This window comes from Rhyacophila brunnea, unplaced genomic scaffold, assembly GCF_057557595.1.
Source record: "Rhyacophila brunnea isolate RB1 unplaced genomic scaffold, BYU_Rbru_1.0 scaffold_21, whole genome shotgun sequence".
In the NCBI taxonomy this organism is placed as follows: Eukaryota; Metazoa; Arthropoda; class Insecta; order Trichoptera; family Rhyacophilidae; genus Rhyacophila; species Rhyacophila brunnea.
In genome coordinates this window covers 31,987,990-32,000,936 of record NW_028232871.1, presented here as the reverse complement: position 1 = coordinate 32,000,936, position 12,947 = coordinate 31,987,990, and the positions used below count along the sequence as shown (strand labels likewise).

Below are 12,947 nucleotides of genomic sequence, written 5' to 3'. Positions count from 1 at the left end.
TAACGCTGTAAAAGGGATTCGTTGATCTTACATTTTATGTCGTTTTGCTTTGCGAATTCATTTTTGTATTCAACTATTATTGCTGGCATACTCTCAAAATCTTATTCAAACCACAATCATTTTACACAATTTTGAATTCACCCAAACAGTAAAATCCGTAAATTATGTGTCACAAAATCAGAATACACAGTGAAACTGTGTAGTGAATAACTAATATACCTATATCTTGAAATTACCTGACCCTAAAACAACACGTAGAATTTAATATTTTATTACAACGTTTTTCTTAGCTCGTATTCTTATTTGTCCGGTACAAATCTTTCAATCGATTTTTAACTAACTTCCCGACTAGCTAGACATTTGAAACTTTTAGAATATATCAGAACACGATGCCAATGCATTTTTTAATACTTTTAGCCATCTTTAAGTAGAATTAAATTCATTTTCAGTTAATTCTGTTTTGTATGAAAAGTTATTTCGACACCATTATTGGTTGCTAGAGGTCTGGGGTCCTAGCAACTAAATTATTAATATATACGTGCGTTACTATGGAAATCAATATGACATGCCAAAATGACATTTCAGTATTATTTCTATCAAGTACAATTTTTTTTGATCGTTTAAGCTAGTCAAGTCAAGTTTATAATATGATTCAACAGAAAATTTAAAATGTACATAAAAAGTTATTTTTATCTTGTAATTATTAATGTAATACTTTAGTTAACATTAACTTCGTAGGCTTCCATATTAAATTCTACAGAATGTTTTAAGTCGATAACTATTTCGGTTGTAATACCATTAAATACTACGAAATGACTTGTCGACGCTTAAATATAAAACCCATTGAATGATAAGGAACGGTCTCTCTCCCTCACCATAGGACTTTCAAGAATTATACCTATCTACTTAATTGGAAGCCTTATTAATTTATTTTCCTACAGGTTACAATATAATATTTATAAAAAAAAACATATATAGAATTTAATATAATTTATATTTTGTTGAAATTACCAATTATTGTGTACCTACTTATTATAAATTTATTGACCAAATACCACATAACTGTAAGGGTAGAGTATTTGTCTGTGGTTAGCGAAAATTTCTTCATTAGTCATTGGTTTTTTTTTTAAGTAAGTATATTAACTGTTAAATGTAATCGCGAAATGTCTGATAAGAGGATATCTTACACGGGTAAGGTAATATTATAACGTGCCTAATTAAAGGCTTTTAATATTTTTTTCGTTGCCATTTATTTTATATTGGAAAAAAAAATATATTAAATTACAATAAAAAAGACGTTCTTTGTGTGGTATATAATATGACAAACATCATTCAAACTCCCCCAATTAAAATGGCTAAAAAATCTTTTATTTTTTTCAAATATAAAAAAAAACTATGAAGATCAATCAATAGGGCATATTAGTCTCCACAATTCGTCCTTACCATTTATGAGCGGAATGCAGAAATATTTTTGTCATAACTAAAATCTCCTTAGCAGAAAACACTATGCAGAAACATTGTCCTTAGTTAAGATCATGTTGTCTATGGTTCACCTCGTCTTAAAGCTTCGTTCGTTTTTTCTATTGTAAATAATACCATATTTAAAAATTCTCTTTCCTATAGTTCAGGTAAATTATTCTGTAATTGTTAAACGATGACAAAAATATGGCAACTGCACTTTATAAATGCAATAACTATAAATACATAATTAATATTTAATTATAATACTATTATGTTTCCGTTATCAGTCATTATACGTGATTCCACAGGCACCGTAAGGTATTTTTTTTAACATGGTAACACTAGCGTCAAGTGTCATTCTGTCTGGCATCTTGTATTTCTGCGGGCTGGCGTATAAAAAGTAAAATAATATTCTGCAAGTAGGTACATGCCAAACGAATTAACACTATCTATATCCATATTGAGATAATTGTTAAATGAATTTGAGTGTATGGACTGTTTTATATACACGCGAATTTATTTTGAGAGCAGCTGTCAGTGGTAAATGGTAATACAGAAGGGGGCGTGTTCGTAACAAAAGTAGTATATGGTTAAGGATTCCTTAACTCTATAGTCAGTATAGTCTATAGTTAAGTCATCCTTGACAACCTAGGCAACTTATCCTTAAGATCGAAATATTGGATTCTGCATTCCGCTCTATATCTCTAAAATGAATATTTACACTTGTGTAAGTAGTGGTGCAAGAGCTGTTTTGGATAACTTTGAAAAAAGATCCGTATGTTTTATACAGTCATGTTTTTAAATATATATATTCTATAAATAAATGCAGAAAAGTATTAGGTACATATAAAGTTTTGATTTTTTTATTACCTAGTAACTACTTATAACAGTTATGGAAAATACACGTTTTTTAAATAATCGTGTCTAGGTATATTCATTTGATGTATCAAAACATTGTATTCACTGAAAAGATTTCACATATGAAAATTCATTCTCCCGAAAAATAGAAACCGATGGTAGGTATATTGGTATATAATATAATATTATTCATTCTTAAAATTATAGTGCCTTGCTTCTCTTTGTCTATACACGTATACTATGACTGGAGCCTGAAATACTTTTACATTTGCCATTTGGCCATTTTGCTACAAACAATTCGAATTAATTGAGACCGCTTTTTAACCCTTCGACAATTATTATCATGCTATTTTTTGTATATTTTCAAAAAAACCCCTAGTCATATACTATTACTTCCCCTATAAATAATACTGAAGAAAAAATGGGAATTTATGAAGTGTGTTGGTACACTGGGATATATTTTTATCTAAATAACCTTTTTTTTTCAAAAATATTACATTTTTAGCCACCAGCCAATTTATAATTGCTTCAAATATTTCTTTGAAATGTGATATTGTTGTACGTTTGCATTTACTTTGAAAATGAATGCATTCCGGATCGACATAAAATTGCTGTAATTAATAATTAACTTAATTAATATATTTCTATCTTAATTAAACATATATTGAAAATCGAAAAACAATTGATTTTATTGAGTATGTCGGTACCTATTCAATTTACGTTCATTGTTTTTTTTTTTTTTTAATTTTTTCATAAATACATTGGTAACACTTTTTTAAGTAAGTTTCATCGCAGAAAAATGGATACTCAAAATCAATGATTCCCAACCAGCTACAGCGCATCTATTCTATACACAAGGCTGCTATCGGCCGCTATCGAGGGTAGTTTATTATATTTGTGTCACAGTTATAGCCCATCATTAAACTATGCCTATCAAAAATATTCGTTTATTACTATTTACTAAACCTATTGACTAGATGTCATATGCAGGTATGTGGGCCATGCGCTGCTCAGGAGTGGCACATTGTAGGGGTGCTGTAAATTAACGAAGAAATGCGAATAAAATAACTTTTCAGAGCAGATTCCGTGAAAATCATAGAAATTTCGCCTCCGGTGCTGACGGATCCAATGCACAGCTAGGTTATACATAGCTTTAGACTTCAGTGTTTTGGGCGTTGCACCTACTTTTTCGTGTGGATTTATGGATGTGTCTTATTAGAATTTTAATAATTTTCTTTTCACATATCCAGTTAGAACAAAAACTATAAAATATAATAATATATTTATATACAATATGAAACTAAATATAATGCATTTCGATTACGTATATGGATAAACAGTTGCCTAATGTTTTATACATGTGTATTTTGTAGTTTACCCTTCTGTACCCTAATTCCGCGAGATTACAAAATTATGGTTCCGCTAACCAAAAAAAGTTGTGATTCACTGTTTTCAATATTCACATTATAAACATACATACATACTCACCGAAACTCACAGAATTTACCGCGTGAAGAAGTACGCATATATACCTAGATAGATTCACGAAGTTATTCAAGATTTTTTTAGTGTATACCTACCTATACATAGGTCCTACTCACTGTAATATTTCATAAAATTAATAATCAACATGTCATTATAAAACAATATTTAGGGACTAATTTCACTACATGTAAAACGTTTGATCAATTCTATCTTGCTAACTATAATAGTATTGCCCATTTACACGTGGATGTATTTACTGCCGACAGTACGCAAGTTGCAAGTATGGATCAAAAAGTTTCTGCGGCTTCTGAATTTTCACGCGGAACTTGTGCGATATTTGCGCCTCCTCAGTAGTGACGAGCCTGCCCGAAAAAATACAAACTATACCCCGCATAGCATTTTGACGTTTACCAATTTTCAGAACCTGTCAAATAGGATCATACAATGACAATAACGCGTCTCGCTTACGCTTGAAGAATGAAATTGACGTGATAGTCAGCACTTCTGCGTGTAAACAGTTATTATCGCAATAGTATAATGTAGGTACACACTATTGGTGCCAGTAAATCCATGCAGGTGTACAGGCACTATCAAGTTACAAAAGTGAAGTTTTTATTAAGACGGTAGTGAAACGGCAAATAATTTTCAACTATAGGTGCGACGAAATTTTGGACTCGCTGGCAATCGGAGAGCAAACGTCAAGCTGTGAACACGTCAATTTGTTTCGTGATGGCGACGGGAGTATTAATTCTTAAATCGTGTAAAGATGACTAAAAAACGTTACCCATTTACTTGAAAAAGAAAGCATGTCAATGAATATTAATTATTATTGTTACTAATAGAACAATAAACAGAACATCAAATGGACGCATGTTGGATTTATATGACACATTATATTTCGTTCGGCACGCGTCATTTACACAATCCGCGCATCGCCTAGCCACGATCTTTTTTGACCATGCCTCAACTGAGGTATAGCCTTAAGTCTTGCATAATGTAGCAATAATAAATTATACAGTATTATAAAACGTTTGATCAATTCTAACTTGCTAACTATAATTATAATGAAATACTGAAAGAAAGCTTGAGATAAAATATGTTTGCGGTTAATTCTCCGTGATTGTAATTTTAATTGCGATGTACATGTCATTTTAAATCATAATGTGTATTTTTTCTTTGCCCAACAGAGCGAAAAGTGTTTGGTGTGGGACAGTCTACAAGATGAACTCTTGGACAAAATTAGACGACTGGAGGAAGACAGACAAAACGTAGACCTCGGCTGGACGGATTGGGGCACATCCGAACGCGGTGGAGCTGCCAACCTCGGAGCTTCGACCCTCACCACCAATGCGACGGCGGGAACTGGAACGAACCAGACGACGAACGCCGGCGGAAGGGCGCGCGCTAGACGCAAGGCCGTCACCGTGACTGGCCCTTGCATCATATACATGCTGGCCGAGCAGGATATCATGGAGGACTGGGCGACTATCAGGAAAGCGCTGAAGAGGACACTGGCGTGAGACAGGGTTGTGAGTTTCGGCTCTTTGTATTATTATTGACGATGACATCTGAGAATAACTGAAAATCGTGGTGTTATCAGTCCTGCAGATAAAAATATATAAAATATTGAGATATGCAAAAATAACGTCGAGTGCACTCACAATAGTTTGACAATCTGTGACGTAATTTTCGCGCATTTTTTAGGCCGATGACTATCTTTTCATGTTCTATGGATAAACGTAGTATTTTTCACTATTTGTATTATTGTTATTAAGTATAGGTTTTCTTTAGACTTTCGTGGTTGTTTCTAGTATTCTTTAGTGGTCATGTTATCACCACGTGTATAGATAAATCATTCTACAGTGACACAATTGGCGATTCGTAGGTGTATTGAGTTATTTTCTGCAAATCCCTATTTCAATGGTAGCAAGCAATACCTACCAGTAAAACTACGAATCGATTTTGCCACTATAGAATAATCTATATAATATATTATTCTTGTATTTTTCCATAAAAATCTGTAATGCTTGCAATTTGAAATACCTAGGTACCAACTTCTTGAGAATGTCGTGGATTTCGTGGTCAACCCTTCGTCTGGCATTTTTTTAAATGTTTGTATGGCTACAGCTCATGGACACGTTCAGAAAGTAGGGCGACAGTGTCGTTATGAGATTGTTAGCCTTTCCAAACACATCCCCCTCCTTTCCAACCGTGTCGTCCTGTACTAGGGGAACAAATGGTTAATATCCATTTCTCGTTAAAAATATATAAGTATATTAATAATATTCGTAAGCCGATATCCGACGTCAGATTTTCGAGTCATGAAAAAAGTCACTCAGTACTTCCAGATTTTTTAAGACTATATATATAATTGGCAGCGAATCGCTTGGCTCGTTTCAAATAGAAGTTTTTTTTTTATACACAATTATTTATTTTGCTTTTATTTTTATTTTCATTCGAAAATCCGTTGCAGATTCCAAATTTAAAAATAGTAAATTTTAATTTATTTTAACAAAGGAGGGAAATTCATTTTAACGATTTTGGTATATCTCTATACTATAGAACAGGGAACTCAAAATTACTGAGAACTGGCTTAGGTACTCTACCGGGTGTGGAAAAATACGCGATAAACTTAAACGCGTGTTAAAGAATATGTTATTTTCAATAGTTACGTCAGTCACTGTTACGTAAACATAACGCGCATTCAATATTTGCCGATAGTCGGGTTGCTCTGTGTCTCTCATGCCCGGCTATAGAACGACCATTAACCATACCATCCATACCAGTAGTTAGTAGTTTCTTTAGTGCGTAGTTTTGCGGGCCAGTTTTGTTTAGAATTCGAATAATTTCAATGTATTGAAAATCGAAATACATACCTGTGTATTATTATGTATTTGACAGTATCTTCTAGCATAACAATATGATACAGAGTAAATAATAATTCAATTTCGGTAAAAACTGGACATGTCTGTACCGATATATTATAATACTGTGAAAAATACTTCGTTATATCCGATTTCAGTGACCATTGAAGAATCAATAAAACTGACGGTTTGTGAGTGTTTGAACATTAATAATTTAATGACAATTACTTGGAATAATAAATATTCCCAATAAGATTGGAAGGTGAATAGTAAATAATAATATAGTTGTATCTATTTATATTTAAATTTATGAATTAATTGATTATAATGAGTTTATTTTGTAAGCATTAATGAAATCTTACAGCAGAATTCAATTGATCGAATAAAACTGATTCTTTATCTTGTATAAAATTTTCTTTTTACTAACTATAGAAAAAATTAGAATGCCAATAGTCAAGAATGGTGAGGAGTTATTCACTATAGTTAGTGTGTCATTTATGGGTCACTATTTTCAGTTATAATTATTATTATATGACGGCACAATAATGTGGAGTATGCCTAGGAAAGCCGAGCGGCTAACGCGTCGGCTTATAACGTCGTGGGTCCCATGTTTGAATCCTGCGTCTGGTAAATACACATTGTTTTTCAATGTGTGTTTGGAGTCAGTTTATGGACTTAATATGTTGAGCAAATGGCTAACATCCATTTCTCTTAAAAAAGCAATATTTTAATACAAACCTCCACCCTGTGGAGGCTTATATTATATCTTCTTAGGATCGGACATGGTCAAAAAATGTGTTTTACGTTCAAAAGTATTAAAACAGTTATGCATTTTTGAAAAAATGTGAAAAAAATTAATATAATACTAATAACAGTTATATTTTATAGAGGTAATAATTGAACATACATAATTTTTGAAAACACGTCTGAGAAAATATATTAAAATCTTTCGGGTTTCGCGCCCACGCACATAGACCACTATGCTAAAGGTGCCATACCTAATTACGACAACTTAACTAATGGCTCTTATAATACTCTCTGAAGCGTTTTATAAATTGAGCTACTATTGGCTATCGGCTTTTGTATTTTAAATCAAAGTAGGTATTACTTTTACTTTAATTACTAACCAACGTCACGGATCACTGTAAGATATTTTAGTGTTGTAGCTTCCTTGAACTTGCTAATAATTTTTAATCAATTACTTTTTTTATTCAACGAATAATTCACAAGATTTAAGAATGTAACATTCTAAGTAACATACATAATTTCTAAAAACACTTCTGAGTTATCTTACTTTTTTCAAAAAGATTTTTTCTATTAGTTTTAATATATTTTCTCTGTTTTCAAAAATTGTGTACCTATGTTCAATAATTAGAATGTTACATTCTTAAATCTTGTGAATTATTCGTTGAATAAAAAAAGTAATTGATTAAGAGGTAATAATATTTAATAGTCTTAATACGGATTTATTGGGTACTAAAGATATTTTTAACAATAACTACATAATATTGACGTATTATGAGAGATAATAATATGTAGGCATATTTTCACTGTGAGATTGGGAACCTACACGGAAAAAGTACTATTCTATCATTTGAATCGCTGTAAGATTTCATTAACATGTTTGATGACGGTGATGGAGACGTAGCCTGAAACATCAGTTAGTCCAAGATAGCTGATGCATTGAAAACAAATACCTAGGTATAGTATTTTACTATGTATCTGACAAAAGCTATCCATGTAAAATGTTTACTGTCGATTTTATTTCATCCATATGTAGATTTTTTTTTCGTGTACTGCAACATAATATGTTATATTGAACCCGGACAATTGGATGTGCAGACAGATTCACAAGATTTTTCAAAAAAGTGACATTACAAAAGAATATTTCTTTACCGACAACTTTGCCAATTTGTGTTTCACCCCAACAATAAGAAGTCGAGCATCTCCTTTATAATTTGAAATTAATTAAATTAACAGCCAATTGAATGACTTGACACACGTGGATTCTCATTCGTAGGTATATTTTCCTAAATAATGCAGCAACCATTGGGTGAACAAAAATATTTTAAATCCATTTTATATTCTACTTTATGGTTGTAGCCAGTGTTGCCAACTGTCGTTAAACCGTATTTAACGTGAAGGAAAATGTTAAATACACAGATCCGGGCGTCGGTTATTAATTAAGGCAATTATTAATGATACCTTAATTTGCAACACAAAAACCGATAGTCAACATTAACGCAATTCGATAAGCATTTCATGTAAAAACTACTAGTTAAATTCCTCGTAATTAAGTCGGATACCCGTAGCTTAATTGGTTAAACCACATTGGCGCGAACGCAGTGAATACAGGCTCAAGTCTCGTCGGGTGTTAATGTTATATTCTCAAATCTTGTTAATTATTCAATGAATAAAAGAAATGGTTTATTAAATACATTTTTTTTTGTAATGGCAGGATCAATTTTCTTCAATGTCGCAATGAGTGGGACATAGTTTTTTTTAATAAGCTTGTGAATACGACCACGCTCTCAATTGTCTGGGTTCGGTTATTTTTTTGCGAATCACGTTCCACATATTATTTTCACGAATTTTCAAAAAATTAATTAATCGATTTACTCAACCAACATAATATTTTTTCTGCGGTTACATAATACTTTGCTTGTCTTAAAAAATTACATTGATTAATGTTATGGGCTGCTGCGTTAATTTAATACAATACCTTTCAATAACTTTTCTAACAAAAATTACTACAGCACTCCTTCGTTGAATTACCTTTTTTTTTCCTTTATATGCTTTCAGTTAACTTTGCCCATGTGTATAACTTTGGCACGCATTTTTTCCCTCTGTATTTCTAACAATTGAGTGGAATATTATTTGATTTAAAAGTTTATGTATTTTTTTTCAATTGGCTCTACGATCCGATGTGAATCTTGGCCGCTTTACAATAAATGAACCTCTCGGCCATTTCATTGCTGTACGAATATGATACAAAAAAAAATACGGCCCAAAGTTAGGCGAACGTTCTACTACTACTACTTCTCCGTTTGCTATCATAATGTAATGTATAAAATAATAAATGTTGCTTCAATTTTTAATAATGTCACTTACGTACGCAACACGGTTTTCGTTTACACTAAAAACATTAAAGACTGTACACACACACAAGTTGACAACATCATACAATCAACTGATCAGCGGCTCGATTCGCTTATTAAATTTCAGATTTAAGCAATAAAAATGAAGTTGTTTCTATTATTGCAACACGCCATCAAAATAAATATAGTTTTTTTTAATGTTTTCCTCTTGTGTGTGCACGACTTCAGGTAGGTACCCATATTAAAATGTTAGGTACCACCTACCTGTCAATCCTTGCAGAAAACTTTGGTGCTCCATCATATTATACAGATACTAGAAGTAGTTTACCAAAGTAATTGAATATAGCTCATTACCAGTCGTATACGGCGGGCAGTGTCAAGTTATTAATTAAAATCTTATTTTAAATTTAAAAATACAAAAGAGAACTCGTCAGCTCGAAACCTAAGCCTGCGAAACGGGTTCCTAACTTTATTAAGCGATGTGAATAAAGTATCCACTATAATATCGGTGTACTTAGCCGTGTGTAAACGAAACACGTGCTGCGTAAAAATAATTACAAGATAAAAAGAACTTTTTATATACAACGTTTTTAAATTTTCTGTTGAATCATATAAACTTGATTTGACTAGCTTAAACGATCAAAAAAAAATGTACTTGATAGAAATACTGAATAAATATAGAATACTGAAATGTCATTTTGACATTTCATATTGATTTCCATAGTAACGCAAGTATATATTAATAATTTAGTTGCTAGGACCCCCTTAGCAACCAATAATAGTGTTTTACTTTTTACGGATTTCTTCCGAAATAACTTTTCATGCAAAACAGAATTAACTGAAAATGAATTCAATTCTACTTAAAGATGGCTAAAAGTATTAAAATAATGTATTGGCATCGTGTTCTGATATATTCTAAAAGTTTCAAATGTCTAGCTGGTCGGGAAGTTAGTTAAAAATCGATTGCAAGATTTGTACTGGGTAATCAACCACCGGACATACAAGAATACGACCTAAAAAAACGTTGTAAAATGTAATGTGTATTATATAACACTTTAAAAATAAGCAACATTTCAACGTTTCTGTTCAATGCAAATTTATATAAATACAATTAAATTCAATATTATATTCTTTCCTAAATATGTACATAAAACGCAATTAACGGCATACATATTTGTTGGTAAATAAATTGGAATGGGTAAAACATTTACGCTGAACGTGAAATTTTACGTTTTATGTAATTATGCAATATTCTATGTTACTTTACTTTACCAATAGGTCAAAAAATGCTACTTTATTTTCGACTTACCTAGTGTTTACAAACACTACAAATATTTTGTTGAAAACTAATGTTTTGAAATCAATGACAGTAACTAACCTCTGGGATAGGGGCACCACACGAAGAATGATAATATTATGGCATATTCTCACTAATCATATTATTGTAAAAAAAAATGTGTTTTATTATTGTATAACAGAAGAGCAATATTTACCTATTGTGCCATGAAATGGAATAACTTGTTGGGCCAGGTGAATACAAATGAGTGTTTACTTGGTACTTGTTACATGAGGTTAAATGAGGCATCCTTAAAATAATTGGATTTATTTATGTTCGATGTCGTATTTATAAAATTGTCAAGTATTGTAAATATTACTTTCGTATATTATATTATTGTAAGCAAAATCATTATCTATTTGTTTGACCTCCACTGGTTGCATAATAGCTGCTGTTTGTAATAAATAATACGTTTAGAAAGTGTAAGTAGATTTTATTTTTTCAACTAAAAGATTTTTGTACCGACTAAACTTTTTTATCTTTCAATACCTGTACCTATGTACGTTGTTTTTTTTTTTTTTTAATTTATGATATGATGTGTATAAAACTGATATTTTTCATTATAAAACTGAGCATCAAATACTATTATCATTTCTGTATAATACCTATCTCGATATTACCAATTTTTTCACTCATCATAAATTTAGTCTACAGATATTTTCGTCCACAAAAATTATGAATAAAATCTCTACGAGGTAGCTACTACATTTTTATTTTTGTAAACGATATGCTAAACGGTGTCACGGACTATTTAGTTTTTCTTATGTGATTATCTGTTACAATTTACTAAATATACTATTGAAATCATCATCATCATCATCAGGGGCGCGACAACCCGGTGTGGGTCCTGGCCTCCTCCAACAGCTCCCTCCACCTGTCCCTATCCAGTGTGGCCGCTTTCCAATTTGGTACCCCCAGAATACGGCAGTCACTGGCAGCTCCATCTAACCAGCGAATCTTTGGCCTCCCTCTTCTTCTACGTCCTATTGGATTGCTGGACATCACTCTCTTTGCCAGATCATTGTCATTCATACGGTGCACATGACCTAGCCATCGCAGTCTCCCAATCTTAATTGATTGAACTGCACTGCAATCTTCGTACAGTCCTATTTATATAATACGAGTACTATTGAAATACATATATAAAAATAAATATTTTTTTTGACCCGAGGGGCTAAAAACTAACTGTCTTAACGAATGACAGTACCTATTTCGTTTTTGGTCCGACTAAAAAACTTGCACCTTTTGGTTCCAGATTTTTACACACCGCGAAGCAAAGTTTGGAAACCACTGAATTGTACAAAGTATATTTTTAATTTGTGTATCTAATAGATTTCATAGTAATATTTATTATTAATTGTTTTTACCAACTGAATTTATTTTGAGTTCCACAATGTATTCAGATTTCTAACTATTATTAAAGATCAGTTTTCTCTTGGTTATGAGGGTAAAAAAGGCTTAATGTAAGGTAAATTAAATTGTGAAGTCATCAAAACATAATTATTATACGTTCATAAGATTATTATTTTGTATTGTAAATAATATTTAAATATATATTTTATATTTTTGTCTGTGTTCCCTTTTATTTAGTTTCTCCGGTCAATAGTTTTTTTTTAGAGAAACTAAATAAAATGACTGACTAAAAATCGGAAACATTTTCTTTCTTTCGGAGAGTTTATGGCTATAATAATTAATTAATAGAATAATTTATGGATGTTTAATATAAGAATATTTTTATTACAAAAAATAAAAATTGTAAAAATAATTTTATTGTGTTTGTTTTCCACTGAAGCATTTTCCCCATAATTTAATCCTTTTCCTTATGTAAGGCCCAACGTCCACTTG

The 12,947-nt window shown here is 31.5% G+C and overlaps 1 protein-coding gene across 2 annotated transcripts in view; it reads left to right on the top strand.

Moving 5' to 3' along the window:
- Window positions 1-12,693, top strand: part of Brms1 (breast cancer metastasis-suppressor 1-like protein) — a 75,203-nt gene extending 62,510 nt beyond the window's left edge. Inside the window, exons 3-4 of one of the 2 annotated variants that reach the window (XM_085948975.1) lie at window positions 4,992-5,333; window positions 11,926-12,693. In XM_085948975.1, the coding sequence (XP_085805101.1) occupies window positions 4,992-5,324 (333 nt within the window). In that variant the 3' untranslated portion in view covers window positions 5,325-5,333; window positions 11,926-12,693. Of the gene's footprint in view, window positions 1-4,991 lie in introns of both variants that reach the window. The other variant, XM_085948974.1, reaches the window with a different exon arrangement.
- The last annotated feature ends 254 nt before the right edge of the window (window positions 12,694-12,947 follow it).